The 19405-nt window shown below is 47.3% G+C and overlaps 1 protein-coding gene across 1 annotated transcript in view; it reads left to right on the top strand.

Annotated features, from left to right (window-relative positions):
• LOC110503384 (calsyntenin-2) overlaps positions 1–19405 on the top strand; it is a 501875-nt gene that overhangs the window by 434567 nt on the left and 47903 nt on the right. The window contains exon 9 of the mRNA XM_036962198.2: positions 17558–17720. Coding sequence (XP_036818093.2) covers positions 17558–17720 — 163 coding nt within the window. The remainder of the gene's footprint in view (positions 1–17557; positions 17721–19405) is intronic.

The raw sequence follows: 19405 nt of genomic DNA, 5'->3' as shown, positions 1-19405 counted from the left end.
CTCATACACTGTATCACAGTTTGCATTCTCATTTTTATTAACACTCACTCACAATTCTGTTTTGTGTCTTGCTCCAATCACAGCTCCACTGAAGATAACCAATAATAAGGGTGGGATGCACCAACATGGATGAACTCTTAAACTGGGTTAAATAATGGTTTATCTATTCATCTTGTGCACCACATTTTAAACCTAGTTTTAAATTAATCCTAGTTGATCCTCTAATCTAAATTAAATTTCCACTTTATACCTAGATTAATTTTAAGCCTGTTGCTCAATAAACATTTGAGCAAACCCATGGTGGATGGGGACCTTCCTGGACTCCACAAGTCAACTGTCTGCAGGATTGTAGTCAGAGTTTCCAGTGCTATTGCCAGTCTGAAGAACCAGCTGCTGGATTTGAAAGAATAGCTAGATGCCAGTGCTACAGAGGAAGCAGCAGCTGGATTTTACAGGAGAGCTAGATTCCAGTGCTACAGAGGAAATAGCAGCTGGATTTTACAGGATAGCTAGATTCCAGTCCTACAGAGGAAATAGCAGCTGGATTTTACAGGATAGCTAGATTCCAGTGCTACAGAGGAAACAGCAGCTGGATTTTACAGGAGAGCTAGATTCCAGTCCTACAGAGGAAACGGCAGCTGGATTTTACAGGAGAGCTACATTCCAGTCCTACAGAGGAAACAGCAGCTGGATTTTACAGGAGAGCTACATTCCAGTCCTACAGAGGAAACAGCAGCTGGATTTTACAGGAGAGCTAGATTCCAGTCCTACAGAGGAAACGGCAGCTGGATTTTACAGGAGATTTTACCTTACATTCCAGTCAAAGGGCAATAGACTGTACACACATTCCTATTCCCAGACCGGGTAGTGAGAATGGAGAACTATTCCATAATCTGAAAGGTTACTGCTCAAGGTGCAGGCTGTCTGTGATGACAAAGGTCAGCTCACCAACATCGCAGCTAGATGGCCTGGATCCACCCATGACAGCAGAATCTTTGACAATAGTCGCCTGTGCAATGCTGGAAAAAGGGGCATATGAAGGCCACCTACTAGGTGACAATGGATATGCCTGTCATGGGTACCTTAGCACCCACGAGTCTGACAAGCTCAGTTTGGGCTCCATTTGTAGAGCAAATACGCAGGGTCAACATTTAGTGACCTAGAGAACAGAACAAGCTTGGTTTTACTTGTATTTAACACTCATTTAAGATGTGTAAGGGATTTTTGAATTGAATCAAAGTCAGGCTTAAGTTCACAAATGGCCTGCTGCACCGAGTAAAACCAAGCTCTAGGTCACTAAATGTTGACCTTGAAGACCTGTGTATTTGCGCTACAAATGGAGCCCAAATTGAGCTTGTTTCTCAATATAAGTACCTGGGTGCCTGGATTGATGACAAGTTCTCCTTCGTAACGCAAATATAGAATCTGACTAAGAAACTGAGATCTAAGATTTTAAAAATGTACATTGAAATAAAGCATGCCTCAGTATTGAAAAAAAAACTTCTCCCTGTATTGGATTTTAGTGATGTTGTTTACATGGAACAACCTCTGTTTTGAAACGCTTGGGCACAGTCTACCATTCCGCATTACATTTTATCACAGGGGACATTTGAGAAGCAATCTTACAGAAACTGCCTCCATATTGTAAGGACCCTGGGAAGGCTGAGGGTTGGAGGCCTGTTCCCCGCCTGTTTCATTACAATATGTAACTTCATTAATTAAGGTAAGAATCATAAGTTACCAAACCTGTTCTCAGGAATGGATAACCCACACTTTTGGGAAACTCTGCGTTTAGTTTTTTTTGCCCCTAATTTGTGGAACAATCTGCAGAGATCACTGCAGTTAGATGTGCTAGTGCAACTCAGGCAGCTTACATTATTATTGAGGACCTCAATGAAGTTGAATGTGATTCATTTGATTAAATATGTTTATTTTGTTATTGTGTGCTGAAATATATTGTTTTTTACAAATATGTGTGTATGTTGTTTTATTATTCTGTTTTTATACTAGTGTTTACAGGGCTCTCTTGTAAAAAAGATTTTGACTCTCAATGTTTAAATAAAGGTTAAATAAAAATATTAAATGTTGAAAGAGAAGTAGAGAAGGAGAACTAACATAGAAAGAGCTATAGTTGCTATTCACAAGGTGACCGCTCTCTCCTTTCCTTTCCTTTCCTTTCCTTTCCTCCTTCTTCTTCTGAATGGATTAGTTTTCTTTTTCATTTGCTTTGTTCTCCTCCTGCAAGCGATTCAATCCCACACTGGGCGGAGAGATGGGTTTGGTTTCATCTCGTCCCTGACTCAAACACACCTCTTGTGTCTCAACTCCTCCTTGAAGTCACCTTGTTCTCAGGGCTCATCAATCTCTGTGTGGATCCCTTCACAAACATGGCTCCCTTGCCCTCCATCCTTCCTCGTCTCCTTGCCCCCTCTGTCCTTCCTCTTCATCTCCTCTCCTCTACTCTGTTCTTCCCTCCAGTCTTCCCTCCAGTCCTTTCCTCACTGTCTCCTCTCCAGTTAATAGCCTTGTGTTTGGTTCTGTCTTTCTCCTTTGTCTCTATTATTGCATCTTATTTCCAATCCCTGTCCCCCTTTTGTGACTCTCTCCTACTAGCTTGCCAGTTTCTGTCTCTCTCAGGCCTTTTAGCAGTTGTTTTCTTAGTCTGCCAGTGCCCTCCACCTATCATTTGTTATGACTTTTCATCCCACTGCCTCTTCATCTCTTCATTTTCCTGCTCTCTCCCCCTCTCTCTCTATCTGGTCTTTGAAGTGAGAAGGGGACAGGTGTGGAGGCATGTCCCTTTAAGGACTGTAGCAGCGCTCCTGGAGTCAGACAGTAACAGAGAAGAGGAAGAAAGAGAGAGGGAGTGAGAGAAGACATCACGGAGAGGGAGAGGGAGAGGGAGAGGAGAGGAGAGTGCTTTTGTTTTCTCCATACCATGGTGGGCCCAGGAGATGATGAGGGGTCTTTGATGTGCATGGTTTCAGCCCCTCTCTCTCTGCTTCCCTCCCTCCTTCCTTCCTCCCTCTATCTCCTTCTCTCTGCCTTTTTTATTTTTCTCTGCCACACTGTCCAATTGAGTAGGCCCAATGTTGTTGTTTTCTCTCTTCTCTCCCCCTTCTCTCCATCTCTATCTGTCTACCCCGCCCTTTCATTTCTATTGACTTGTTTAATTTCTTCTGTCTATCATTTTGCATGACAGGAGAGACATGACAGGATTTTGAAGTTACACTTCTTGACAATTGTGCCACTGGGCACAGATGTAATTTCAACGTCTAAGTATTGGTTGTCAACTAATGTGAAATCAACAAAAAAATGCAAAATTTAATTGAAAAAAATATGACATTCCCATATGTTGATGTCTTTTTGCAAATCCAATCAGTTTTCCACATTGATTCAACGTCATCACATTGAATTATGTTGTTGAAATGACGTGGGAACAACGTTGATTCAACCAGTTGGTGTGCTGTTGCATCCACACACCTGCTCCATTCTCTTGCCCCCTCTCTCTCTCTCTCTCTCTCAACCACACACACACATGATTAAATAACGCACAGACACTCAGACACACACACAGGCACTCAGACATACACACACAATCACACACACACAATCACACACACACAATCACACACATAAAATCACACAGACACAATCACACACACACAATCACATACACACAATCACACACACACAATCACATACACACAATCACACACACACAATCACACACACACAATCACACACACACAATCACACACACACAATCACACACATACAATCACACAGACACTCACCTTTTTCCCTGTGGCATAACTCCTGTATAGACTGTAGCTGTGAAGCAGTGCCATGCTTGATAGCTGTTCCCTGAGCTAGAGTTTCTCCTGTTCCTCCCTGGCTAGTGCATTCCATCACTCTGATGGTCTCTTCCTGCCATAACAGCTCGTGATCTCTCTCCAGCTGGCTGCTCACCAAACAGAGCACCGCAGCTGTTCTCCTCAACTTCACTGTTTTCAGGAGGGATATTATCTTTGGTGATGACAACTCAATTCATTACCTGCTTTACAACTCAGACAGCTTGCTATATTTATTTCTCTACTATAGCGATAGTTATTTTATCCGTTTTGGGTGTGATGGTGCATGCGTGGGGTGTTGGATGTTTTTGCATACTGAGTAGAACGATAAACACATCAGTCAACTATAAAGATGACTTCATGGTTACTCTATTCCAGTTTTGCCATGGTTCACTCTACCAGGGTCGAATATGCATCACACTCTCAATACACACTCTCTCTCTTCTCTCCTCTCTCCTCTCTTTGCAGTCTGGTTAGTTGTTATCCTAAAGCCCCCCCCCCCCACCCACTCTCCACTCCCTCTCTCTTCCTCCCTCTCCCCACTCCCTCTCTCTTCCTCCCACTCCCCATATCTCCCTTTCTCTTCCTCCCTCTACCCACTCCCTATATCTCCCTCTCCCCACTCTCTATATCAGAAACTGAGTGAAAAAGAAGACAAAGACAGAGAGACTGAAAGAGAGAGAGATAAAGTCTGACAGGCTTAAAACATACCAACACTGAGAGACATACCAACACTGAGAGAGATATCAAAACTCAGAGAGAGACATACAACACTGAGAGAGAGACATACAACACTGAGAGAGACATACAACACTGAGAGAGAGACATACAACACTGAGAGCCATACAACACTGAGAGAGAGAAATACCAACACAGAGAGAGAGACATACAACACTGAGAGAGATACCAACACTGAGAGAGATACCAATGCTGAGAGACATACCAACACATAGAAACATACCAACACAGAGAGAGATGCCAACACTGAGAGATGCCATTACTGAGAGATGCCAACACTGAGAGATGCCAACACTGAGAGATGCCAACACTGAGAGAGATACCAACACTGAGAAACATGCCAACACAGAGAGATACCAACACTGAGAGACATACCAACACTGAGAGAGATGCCAACACTGAGAGAGATGCCAACACTGAGAGAGATGCCAACACTGAGAGACATACCAACACTGAGAGACATACCAACACTGAGAGACATACCAACACAGAGAGACGCCAACACTGAGAAACATGCCAACAGAGAGATACCAACACTGAGAGAGATGCCAACACTGAGAGAGATGCCAACACTGAGAGAGATGCCAACACTGAGAGAGATGCCAACACTGAGAGAGATGCCAACACTGAGAGAGATGGCAACACTGAGAGAGATGCCAACACTGAGAGAGATGCCAACACTGAGAGAGATGCCAACACTGAGAGAGATGCCAACACTGAGAGAGATGCCAACACTGAGAGAGATACCAACACAGAGAAACATACCAACACTGAGAGAGATACGAACACTGAGAGAGATGCCAACACAGAGAGATACCAACATAGAGAAACATACCAACACTGAGAGATGCCAACACTGAGAGATACCAACACTGAGAGACATGCCAACACAGATAGATACCAACACTGAGAGACATACCAACACTGAGAGACATACCAACACTGAGAGTGATGCCAACACTGAGAGTGATGCCAACACTGAGCGTGATGCCAACAGTGAGAGTGATGCGAACACTGAGTGTGATGCCAACACTGAGAGAGATGCCAACACTGAGAGAGATGCCAACACTGAGAGAGATATCAACACCGAGAGACATACCAACACTGAGAGAGATGCCAACACAGAGGATCATACCAACACTAAGAGAGATACCAACACAGATGATTATACCAACACTGAGAGAGATACCAGCACTGAGAAAGATACCAACACAGAGGATCATACCAACACTAAGAGAGATAACAACACAGACAAACATATCAACGCTGAGAGAGATACCAACACTGAGAGAGACATACAACACTGAGAGAAATACTAACACTGAGAGACATACAACACCGAGAGACATACCAACACTGAGAGACATACCAACACTGAGAGACATGCCAACACAGACAAACATACCAACACTGAGAGATACCAACACTGAGAGAGATACCAACACAGAGGATCATACCAACGCTAAGAGAGATACCAACACAGACAAACATGAGAGAGATACCAACACAGAGAGATACCAACATTAAGAGATACAAACACTGAGAGAGATACCAACATAGAAAAACATACCAACACTGAGAGAGATACCAACACAGAGAGATACCAACACTGAGAGAGATACCAACACAGAGGATCATACCAACATAGGGAGAGATACCAACACTGAGAGAGATACCAACACAGAAAAACATACCAACACTCAGAGAGATACCAACACTGAGAGAGATACCAACACAGAGAGAGATACCAACACTGAGAGACATGCCAACACTGAGAGAGATACCAACACAGAGAAACATACCAACACTGAGAGAGCTACGAACACTGAGAGAGATACCAACACAGAGAGATGCCAACACTGAGAGATACCAACACTGAGAGAGATACCAACACAGAGAATCATACCAACACTAAGAGAGATACCAACACAGACAAACATGAGAGAGATACCAACACTGAGAGAGATACCAACATTAAGAGATACAAACACTGAGAGAGATACCAACATAGAAAAACATACCAACACTGAGAGAGATACCAACACAGAGAGATACCAACACAGAGAGATACCAACACAGACATACCAAAAGTGAGAGAGATACCAACACAGACATACCAACACTGAGTGAGATACCAACACAGAGGATCATACCAACATAGGGAGAGATACCAACATTGAGAGAGATACCAACACAGAAAAACATACCAACACTGAGAGAGATACCAACACAGAGAGAGATACCAACACTGAGAGAGCTACGAACACTGAGAGAGATACCAACACTGAGAGAGATACCAACACAGAGAGAGATGCCAACACTGAGAGAGATAGCAACACTGAGAGACATACCAACACTGAGAGACATACCAACACTGAGAGACATGCCAACACAGACAAACATACCAACACAGAGAAAGATGCCAACACAGAGAGAGATGCCAACACTGAGAGAGATGCCAACTCTGAGAGATGCCAACTCTGAGAGATGCCAACTCTGAGAGATGCCAACACTGAGAGAGATACCAACACTGAGAGACATGCCAACAGAGAGAGATACCAACACTGAGAGACATACCAACACTGAGAGAGATGCCAAAGCTGAGAGAGATACCAACATTGAGAGACATACAACACTGAGACATACCAACACAGATGATCATACCAACACTGAGAGAGATACCAACACTGAGAAAGATACCAACACTGAGAAAGATACCAACACAGAGGATCATACCAACACTAAGAGAGATACCAACACAGACAAACATATCAACGCTGAGAGAGATACCAACACTGAGAGAGACATACAACACTGAGAGAAATACCAACACTGAGAAATATACCAACACTGAGAGAGATGCCAACACAGACAAACATACCAACACTGAGAGATACCAACACTGAGAGAGATACCAACACAGAGGATCATACCAACACTAAGAGAGATACCAACACAGACAAACAAGAGAGAGATACCAACACTGAGAGAGATACCAACATTAAGAGATACAAACACTGATAGAGATACCAATATAGAAAAACATACCAACACTGAGAGCGATACCAACACAGAGAGATACCAACACTGAGAGAGATACCAACACAGACATACCAACACTGAGAGAGATACCAACACAGAGGATCATACCAACATAGGGAGAGATACCAACATTGAGAGAGATACCAACACTGAGAGAGATACCAACACAGAAAAACATACCAACACTCAGAGAGATACCAACACTGAGAGAGATACCAACACAGAGAGAGATACCAACACAGAGAGTTACCAACACAGAGAAACATACCAACACTGAGAGAGCTACGAACACTGAGAGAGATACCAACACAGAGAGAGATGCCAACACTGAGAGAGATAGCAACACTGAGAGACATGCCAACACTGAGAGAGATACCAACACAGAGAGATACCAACACAGAGAAACATATCAACACAGAGAGAGATGCCAACACTGAGAGAGATGCCAACTCTGAGAGATGCCAACACTGAGAGAGATACCAACACTGAGAGACATGCCAACACAGAGAGATACCAACACTGAGAGACATACCAACACTGAGAGACATACCAACACTGAGAGAGATGCCAACACTGAGAGAGATACCAACATTGAGAGACATACAACACTGAGACATACCAACACTGAGAGAGATACAAACACTGAGAGAGAGATACCAACACAGAGAAACATACCAACACTGAGAGAGATGCCAACACTGAGAGAGATACCAACATAGAGAAACATACCAACACTGAGAGATGCCACCACTGAGAGAGATACCAGCACTGAGAGACATGCCAACACTGAGAGAGATACCAACACATAGAAACATACCAACACAGAGAGAGATGCCAACACTGAGAGAGATACCAACACAGAGAGAGATGCCAACACTGAGAGATGCCAACACTGAGAGAGATACAAACACTGAGAAACATGCCAACACAGAGAGATACCAACACTGAGAGACATACCAACACTGAGAGAGATGCCAACACTGAGAGATATGCCAACACTGAGAGAGATGCCAACACTGAGAGAGATACCAACACAGAGAGAGATGCCAACACTGAGAGAGATGCCAACACTGAGAGAGATGCCAACACAGAGAGATGCCAACACTGAGAAACATGCCAACACAGAGAGATACCAACACTGAGAGAGATGCCAACACTGAGAGATGCCAACACTGAGAGAGATGCCAACACTGAGAGAGATGCCAACACTGAGAGAGATACCAACACAGAGAGAGATACCAACACTGAGAGAGATGCCAACACTGAGAGAGATGCCAACACTGAGAGAGATGCCAACACAGAGAGATGCCAACACAGAGAGAGATGCCAACACAGAGAGATAGCAACACTGAGAGACATGCCAACACTGAGAGAGATACCAACACAGAGAAACATACCAACACAGAGAGAGATGCCAACACTGAGAGAGATGCCAACACTGAGAGATGCCAACACTGAGAGAGATGCCAACACTGAGAGAGATGCCAACACTGAGAGAGATGCCAACACTGAGAGAGATACCAACACTGAGAGAGATACCAACACTGAGAGAGATGCCAACACTGAGAGAGATGCCAACACTGAGAGAGATGCCAACACAGAGAGATACCAACACAGAGAGAGAGATGCCAACACAGAGAGATAGCAACACTGAGAGACATGCCAACACTGAGAGAGATACCAACACAGAGAAACATACCAACACAGAGAGAGATGCCAACTCTGAGAGATGCCAACACTGAGAGAGATACCAACACTGAGAGACATGCCAACACAGAGAGATACCAACACTGAGAGACATACCAACACTGAGAGAGATGCCAACACTGAGAGAGATACCAACATTGAGAGACATACAACACTGAGACATACCAACACTGAGAGAGATACCAACACAGAGGATCATACCAACATTGGGAGAGATACCAACATTGAGAGAGATACAAACACTGAGAGAGAGATACCAACACAGAGAAACATTCCAACACTGAGAGAGATGCCAACACTGAGAGAGATACCAACATAGAGAAACATACCAACACTGAGAGATGCCACCACTGAGAGAGATACCAGCACTGAGAGACATGCCAACACTGAGAGAGATACCAACACATAGAAACATACCAACACAGAGAGAGATGCCAACACTGAGAGAGATACCAACACTGAGAAACATGCCAACACAGAGAGATGCCAACACTGAGAGAGATGCCACCACTGAGAGAGATGCCAACACTGAGAGAGATGCCAACACTGAGAGAGATGCCAACACTGAGAGAGATGCCAACACTGAGAGAGATGCCAACACTGAGAGAGATGCCAACACTGAGAGAGATGCCAACACTGGGAGAGATGCCAACACTGGGAGAGATGCCAACACTGAGAGAGATACCAACACTGAGAGAGATACCAACACAGAGAAACATACCAACACTGAGAGAGATACGAACACTGAGAGAGATACGAACACTGAGAGAGATGCCAACACTGAGAGAGATACCAACATAGAGAAACATACCAACACTGAGAGATGCCAACACTGAGAGAGATACCAACACTAAGAGACATGCCAACACAGATAGATACCAACACTGAGAGAGATGCCAACACTGAGAGAGATACGAACACTGAGAGAGATGCCAACACTGAGAGAGATACCAACACTGAGAGACATGCCAACACTGAGAGTGATGCCAACACTGAGAGTGATGCCAACACTGAGCATGATGCCAACACTGAGCGTGATGCCAACACTGAGCGTGATGCCAACACTGAGAGAGATGCCAACACTGAGAGAGATATCAACACTGAGAGAGGTACCAACACTGAGAGAGATACCAACACTGACAGAGATAGTCTGGTCCTTCTTGTTGTACTATTGCATTAGCTAGCTGCTGTATGATTATTGTACCCTATGGGAAAACAGAGTGGATTAAACCTGGTTTATTCCTTGTTACCCTCTTGAGGTCTGTCCAACAGCAGGCAGCCTCAGCGCCCGCCCACCCCCAGCAGAGTCAGGGTCCGCTGGGCACCGCCACATTCCATTGAAGCTTGGAGGAAGTCATCTACCAGTCACACCACTCTCCCATGAGCCCCATGCTTTGAAATATTCAACTGTGGGAAGCGCCCAACAATAGGGGTGCCTTCAAACTATGTGTATGTTCTTATGAAAGTTTCTTGTCTAAATTCCAGACACTATCTTATCCTTTGCTGCATGTTACCGCCACCAGTCCCAGCACCAATGGATATTTCACACAGACTTGTTCATCTAAGGCTTGACTACCATCGCAGTATCTATGAATACACTGGTTGGCTACAACATGGCCAGCAGCTGTGTAATATTCCAATTAGTACAATTTGGGCCAAATCTTGACTTGCTTTATACTATAGCTATGTCATGAACAGTTGTGCTCTGGATAGCCACAATAAGGTGGTGTTTTATATCACAGAAGCTGTAACGGTTGTCGTCGCGAGATAGAGAGGACCAAAGCGCAGCGTGGTTAGTGTTCATCATTTTAATGGAAAACTGAACACTTCAAAAACACAAAACAACAAAGTGACAACCGAAACAGTTCTATCTGGTGCAGACACACAAAGTCTGAAAATAACCACCCACAAACCCCAACAGAGAACAGGCTACCTAAATATGGTTCCCAATCAGAGACAATGACTAACACCTGCCTCTGATTGAGAACCATATCAGGCCAAACAAGAAACCCAACCTAGAAACACAAGAACATAAAATACCCACCCAACTCACGTCCTGACCAACTAAAACAAAGAAATAACACATGAACTAGGGTCAGAACGTGACAGTACCCCCCCCCCCCCCTCCCCTCCCCCCAAGGTGCGGACTCCGGCCGCAAAACCTGAACCTTTAGGGGAGGGTCTGGGTGGGCATCTGTCCGCGGTGGCGGCTCTGGCGCTGGACGTGGACCCCACTCCACCATAGTCTTAGTCCGCTTCTGTGGCCGCCTAGGAACGGTGACCCTCGCCGCCAACCTAGGACTGGCAACACTACTAAAGGGACAGATGGGAGACTGGCGGCTCAGGACAGACGAGGCGCACTGTAGGCCTGGTGCGTGGTGCCGGCACTGGTGGCACCGGGCTGGGGACACGCACCTCAGGGCGAGTGCGAGGAGCAGGAACAAGTAGTTCTGGGCTCTGGAGACGCACAGGAAGCCTGGTGCGGGGGGCTGCCACCGGAGGGCTGGTGCGTGGAGATGGCACCGGATAGACTGGACCGTGCAGGCGTACTGGAGCTCTTGAGCACCGAGTCTGCCCAACGTTACCTGGTTGAATGCTCCCCGTAGCCTGGCCAGTGCGGCGAGGTGGACTAGGCCGCACTTGGTTGTGCAGGCGAACCGGTGACACCATGCTTAAGGCTGGTGCCATGTACGCCGGCCCGAGGAGATGCACTGGAGACCAGATGCGTAGAAACGGCTTCACGGCACCCGGCTCGATGCCCACTCTAGCACGGCCAATACGATGACCTGTAATGTACCGCACCGGGCTATGCACACGCACGGGGGACACCGTGTGCTCTACCGCATAACACGGTGCCTGCCCGGTCCCTCACACACCCCGTGTGCCTCCTCCAATACATTTTTGCGGCTGTCTTTCGGGCTTCCAGCCACTCTGCCGTGCTAGCTCCTCATAATGCCGCCTCTCTGTTTTTGATGCCTCCAGCTCTGCTTTGGGGCGGCGATATTCCGCTGGCTCTGCCCAGGGTCCTTTGCCGTCCAACTCGTCCTCCCATGTCCATTCCTCCTTCTTGCGCTGCTCCTGCTGCTGCTGCCTGTTACCACGCTGCTTGGTCCTGTTGTGGTGGGTGGTTCTGTCATGGTTGTCGTCTGGAGATAGAGAGGACCAAAGCGCAGCGTGGTTAGTGTTCATCATTTTAATGGAAAACTGAACACTTCAAAAACACAAAACAACATAGTGACAACCGAAACAGTTCTATCTGGTGCAGACACACAAAGTCTGAAAATAACCACCCACAAACCCCAACAGAGAACAGGCTACCTAAATATGGTTCCCAATCAGAGACAATGACTAACACCTGCCTCTGATTGAGAACCATATCAGGCCAAACAAGAAACCCAACCTAGAAACACAAAAACATAAAATACCCACCCAACTCACGTCCTGACCAACTAAAACAAAGAAATAACACAAGAACTAGCGTCAGAACGTGACAGAAGCACAATGGAACAAGACATGTATGTCTCACCGTAGACATCAGTGGGACGTCATGTAGATTACTGAAATCTTTATAAGAGGGTAAAATTGGCCCAATGTGGGCAGTTTACACTGGCTGCTGCATGTCCAGACAGTACGCAGTAGACAGTAGGGGTATATCCTATGCTAACTCATCCAGGCTAATGCTATAGGTTATCGCAGGATAAGCCTGACAGCAGATCAAAGAGCAGTAGAGCAGGGCCGTGTCTATCTGCCAGAGAGCAATTACACTGAATTACAACCAGGGCAACGAGTAGCCCCAAGGAGAGGGAGAGGAAAAGAGAGAGAGCAAGAGAGGAGAGTTAAAAGAAACATGCATAGTGAGAGAGGGAGGAGAAAGCAAGAGAGAGAGAGATGATGCAGGGATAGGAAGAGAGAGAAAGGGAGGGAAGAGAGAGATGGGGGCAGGAGAGGACACCTGAGAAGTGTGCATTTAGGGGCTGCTGGAGAAGGCTGACTGTAGACTGTCGGCCTGTAGGCCTGGGTACTTTGGAGTGAAAGCGTGGCTTGCCACTCAGTCCCATAGTATACTGTACGGAGCTGCAGGGTCCTCACCCTCCTTTACCCTACCAGCCAGAGACAGACAGGTTCAAGTCTCCAAGGCCTCCAACAACTGTCTGGAGAGCAGTGATATCCCACAGAGTGGCAGAGCTACCCCTAGAGAGTGACAGGACTACCCCCTAGAGAGTGACAGGACTACCCCCTGGAGAGGGACAGGACTACCCCCTAGAGAGTGGCAGGACTACCCCCTAGAGAGTGGCAGGACTACCCCCTAGAGAGTGGCAGGGTTTCCCCCTAGAGAGTGGCAGGACTACCCCTTAGAGAGTGGCAGGACTACCCCCTAGAGATTGGCAGGACCACCCCCTAGAGAGTGGTAGGACTACCCCCTAGAGAGTGGCAGGACTACCCCCTAGAGAGTGGCAGGACTACCTCCTAGAGAGTGGCAGGACTACCCCCTAGAGAGTGGCGGGACTACCTCCTAGAGAGTGGAGGGACTACCTCCTAGAGAGTGGCAGAGCTACCCCCTAGAGAGTGGCAGGACTACCCCCTAGAGAGTGTCAGGACTACCCCCAAGAGAGTGGCAGGACTACCCCCTAGAGAGTGGCATGACTACCCCCTAGAGAGTGGTAGAGCTACCCCTTAGAGAGTGGCAGGACTACCCCCTAGAGAGTGGCAGGACTAACCCTTAGAGAGTGGCAGAGCTACCACCTATAGAGTGGCAGAGCTACCCCCTAGAGAGTGGCAGGACTACCCCCTAGAGAGTGGCAGGACTACCCCCTAGAGAGTGGCAGGACTACCCCCTAGAGAGTGGCAGGACTACCCCCTAGAGAGTGTCAGGACTACCCCCTAGAGAGTGGCAGGACTACCTCCTAGAGAGTGGCAGGACTACCCCCTAGAGAGTGGCAGGACTACCCCCTAGAGAGTGGCAGGACTACCCCCTAGAGAGTGGCAGGACTACCTCCATAGAGAGTGGCAGGACTACCCCCTAGAGAGTGGCAAGACTACCCCTTAGAGAGTGGCAAGACTACCCCCTAGAGAGTGGCAGGACTACCTCCTAGAGAGTGGAGGACTACCCCCTAGAGAGTGGCAGGACTACCCCCTAGAGAGTGGCAGGACTACCCCCTAGAGAGTGGTAGAGCTACCCCCTAGAGAGTGGCAGGACTACCCCTAGAGAGTGGCAGGACTACCCCATAGAGAGTGGCAGGACTACCCCCTAGAGAGTGGCGGGACTACCTCCTAGAGAGTGGAGGGACTACCCCCTAGAGAGTGGAGGGACTACCCCCTAGAGAGTGGCAGAGCTACCCCTTCGAGAGTGGCAGGACTACCCCCTAGAGAGTGGCAGGAATACCCCCTAGAGAGTGGCAGGACTACCCCCTAGAGAGTGGCAGGGTTTCCCCCTAGAGAGTGGCAGGACTACCCCTTAGAGAGTGGCAGGACTACCCCCTAGAGATTGGCAGGACCACCCCTAGAGAGTGGCAGGACTACCCCCTAGAGAGTGGAAGGACTACCCCCTAGAGAGTGGCAGGACTACCTCCTAGAGAGTGGCAGGACTACCCCCTAGAGAGTGGCGGGACTACCTCCTAGAGAGTGGAGGGACTACCCCTTAGAGAGTGGCAGAGCTACCCCTTAGAGAGTGGCAGGACTACCTCCTAGAGAGTGGCAGAGCTACCCCCTAGAGAGTGGCAGGACTACCCCCTAGAGAGTGTCAGGACTACCCCCAAGAGAGTGGCAGGACTACCCCCTAGAGAGTGGCAGGACTACCCCCTAGAGAGTGGCAGGACTAACCCCTAGAGAGTGGCAGAGCTACCCCCTATAGAGTGGCAGAGCTACCCCCTAGAGAGTGGCAGGACTACCCCCTAGAGAGTGGCAGGACTACCCCCTAGAGAGTGTCAGGACTACCCCCTAGAGAGTGGCAGGACTCCCCCCTAGAGAGTGGCAGGACTACCCCCTAGAGAGTGGCAGGACTACCTCCTAGAGAGTGGCAGGACTACCCCTTAGAGAGTGGCAGGACTACCCCCTAGAGAGTGGCAGGACTACCTCATAGAGAGTGGCAGGACTACCCCCTAGAGAGTGGCAGGACTACCCCCTAGAGAGTGGCAGGACTACCCCCTAGAGAGTTGCAGGACTACCTCCATAGAGAGTGGCAAGACTACCCCCTAGAGAGTGGCAGGACTACCTCCTAGAGAGTGGAGGACTACCCCCTAGAGAGTGCCAGGACTACCCCTAGAGAGTGGCAGGACTACCCCCTAGAGAGTGGCAGGACTACCCCCTAGAGAGTGGTAGAGCTACCCCCTAGAGAGTGGCAGGACTACCCCCTAGAGAGTGGCAGGACTACCCCATAGAGAGTGGCAGGACTACCCCCTAGAGAGTGGCGGGACTACCCCCTAGAGAGTGGCAGGACTACCCCCTAGAGAGTGTCAGGACTACCCCCTAGAGAGTGGCAGGACTCCCCCCTAGAGAGTGGCAGGACTACCCCCTAGAGAGTGGCAGGACTACCTCCTAGAGAGTGGCAGGACTACCCCTTAGAGAGTGGCAGGACTACCCCCTAGAGAGTGGCAGGACTACCTCATAGAGAGTGGCAGGACTACCCCCTAGAGAGTGGCAGGACTACCCCCTAGAGAGTGGCAGGACTACCCCCTAGAGAGTTGCAGGACTACCTCCATAGAGAGTGGCAAGACTACCCCCTAGAGAGTGGCAGGACTACCTCCTAGAGAGTGGAGGACTACCCCCTAGAGAGTGGCAGGACTACCCCCTAGAGAGTGGCAGGACTACCCCCTAGAGAGTGGCAGGACTACCCCCTAGAGAGTGGTAGAGCTACCCCCTAGAGAGTGGCAGGACTACCCCCTAGAGAGTGGCAGGACTACCCCATAGAGAGTGGCAGGACTACCCCCTAGAGAGTGGCGGGACTACCCCCTAGAGATTGGCGGGACTACCTCCTAGAGAGTGGAGGGACTACCCCCTAGAGAGTGGAGGGACTACCCCTTAGAGAGTGGCAGAGCTACCCCTTAGAGAGTGGCAGGACTACCTCCTAGAGAGTGGCAGAGCTACCCCCTAGAGTGTGGCAGGACTACCCCCTAGAGAGTGGCAGGACTAACCCCTAGTTAGTGTTTGTTCTTCACTGGTTGCCCTTTTCTTGTGGCAACAGGTCACACATCGTGCTGCTGTGATGGCACACTGTGGATTTTCACCCAGTAGATATGGAAGTGTATCAAAATCGGATTTGTTTTCAAATTCTTTGTGGATCTGTGTAATCTAAGGGAAATATGTGTTTCTAATATGGTCATACATTTGGCAGGTGGTTAGGAAGTGCAGCTCAGTTTCTCCCTCTCTCTCTCTTTATCTCCCTTTCTTTTTCTCCCTCTCTCTCTCTCTCTCTCTCTTTATCTCCCTATCTTTCTCTCCCTCTCTCTCTTTCTTTCTTTCATTCACTTTTTCTCTCTTTCTTTCTTTCATTGAATATTTCTATCTTTCACTCTTCTTCCCACCCTCTCTCTCTCACTTTCTCTCACTCTCTCTCTGCTTCTATTTCAATCTCCCGCTCTGCTTCTATTTCAATCTCCCTCTCTGCTTCTATTTCAATCTCCCTCTCTGCTTCTATTTCAATAGCCCTCTCTTCCTCTCTCTCTCTCTCTCTCTCTCTCTCTCTAATCTCTCTCAATCTCTCTCTCTCTTCTCTCTCTCTCTCTCTCTCTCTCTCTCTCTCTCTCTCTCTCTCTCTCCATGAGGAAGTCATCTAAAGCCAAATGGTCTCCTATCTTTTTCCATCCTCTCTCTCTCTCTCTCTCTCTCTCTCTCTCTCTCTCTCTCTCTCTCAATTCAATTCAACTCAATTCAATTTAAGGGGCTTTATTGGCATGGGAAACATATGTTAACATTGCCAAAGCAAGTGAGGTAGATAATATACAAAAGTGAAAATACAGTAAAAATTAACACTAAACATTACATTCACAGAAGTTCCAAAATAATAAAGACATTTCAAATGTCATATATATATATATATATATATATATATATATATATATATATGCATAGCTCACACTATATTTACAAAGGTGTTTGTTCTTCACTGGTTGCCCTTTTCTTATGGCAACAGGTCAAAAATCTTGCTGCTGTGGTGGCACACAGTGGTATTTCACCTCTCTCTCTCTCTCTCTCTTTCTCTCCCTCTCTTTCCGATGCAGATTTGTGATAAGGAGTGGCACTATTACGTCATTAACGTGGAGTTTCCTGTGGTGACACTCTACGTGGATGGAGTGACCTACGACCCTTACCTGGTGACAGACGATTGGCCGATCCACCCCTCTCAAATTGACGTACAGCTCACTGTGGGCGCCTGCTGGCAAGGTGATGATGATGGTGATGATGACAATTACAATGACAATGATGATGAAAATGATTATGATGAAAATGCAACTAGCTCTGTCTTAAGTCAGAATTAGATGTTTCTCAAAGTCAAATTTCAAAGTGTTTAATGTTAAGTTTAGGTATTAACTCAGAATTGTTTAATTTAATTTTAAGGTTAGGCATTAACTCCGGTGGTTAAGGTAAGGGTTAAGGTTTGGGAAAGGCTTAAAAAAAGACACAAATCTCAGCCTCCCGAGTGGCGCAGCGGTCTAAGGCACTACATCGCGGTGTTTGATCCCAGGTTGTGTCACAACCGGCCGTAAACGGGAGTCCCATAGGGCAATGCATAATTGTCCCAGTGTCGTCCGTGTTAGGGGAGGGTTTGGCTGGGGGAACTTTACTTGGCTCATCGCGCTCTAGCGACTCCTTGTGGTGGGCTGGGCGGCTGCAGGCTGACTTCGATCGTCAGTTGAACAGTTTCCTTCGACACGTTGGTGAGGCTGGCTTCCGGGTTAAGTTATGCGGGTCAGGTTTCGGAGGACGCGTGACTCGACCTTCGCCTCTTAAGAGCCCGTTGGGGAGTTGCAGCACTGAGACAAGATTGTAATTGGATTCCAATTTGATATCACGATATTGGGGGGGTAAAATTACAACAGAAAAAAAATATATATACAGTAACAGTCAAAAGTTTGGAAACACCTAATCATTCAAGTTTTTTTTTACTATTTAATAGTAGTGAAGACATCAACACTATGAAATAACACATATGGGCATTATCTCAACCAGCTTCACCTGGAATGCTTTCCCAACAGTCTTGAAGGAGTTCCCACATATGCTGAGCACTTGTTGGTGCTTTTCCTTCACTCTGTGGTCCAACTCAACCCAAGCCAGCTCAATTGGGTTGAGGTCAGGTGATTGTGGAGGCCAGGTCATCTGATAAAGCACCCCATCACTCTCCTCCTTGGGCAAGTAGACCTTACATGGCCTGTAGGTGTGTTGGGGCGTCCTGTTGAAAAACCAATGATAGTCTCAATAAGCGCAAACCAGATGGGATGGCGCATCGCTGCAGAGTACTCTGGTAGCCATGCTGGTCAAATGTGCTTGAATTTTAAATAAATTACAGACAGTTTCACCAGCAAAGCACCCCCACACCATCAGACTTCCTCCTCCATGCTTCACGGTGGGAACCACACATGCAGAGATCATCCCTTCACCTTCTCTGCGTCTCACAAAGACAAACCCATTGGAACCAAAAATCTCAAATTTGGACTCATCAGACCAAAGGACAGAGTACCACCGGTCTAATGTCCATTGCTCATGTTTCTTTGCCCAAGTAAGTATCGACTTCTTATTGGTGTCCTTTAGTAGTGGTTTCTTAGCAGCAATTTGACCATGAAGGCCTGATTCACGCAGTCTCCTCTGAACAGTTGATGTTGAGATGTGACTGTTACTTGAACTTTGAAGCATTTATTTGGGCTACACTCTGAGGGCAGTTAACTCTACTGAACTTGTCCTCTGCAGCAGAGGTAACTCTGAGTCTTCCTTTCCTGTGGCGGTCCTCATCAGAGATAGTTTCATCATCGCGCTTGATAGTTTTTGTGACTGCACTTGAAGAAACTTTCAAAGTTCTTGAAATGTTCCGTCTTAAAGTAATGATAGACTGTCGTTTCTCTTTGCTTATTTGA

The sequence above is a fragment of the Oncorhynchus mykiss genome, chromosome 24, assembly GCF_057628025.1.
Source record: "Oncorhynchus mykiss isolate SJ-2025 chromosome 24, ASM5762802v1, whole genome shotgun sequence".
Taxonomy (NCBI): Eukaryota; Metazoa; Chordata; class Actinopteri; order Salmoniformes; family Salmonidae; genus Oncorhynchus; species Oncorhynchus mykiss.
This window is presented reverse-complemented; position numbering and strand designations above follow the sequence as displayed.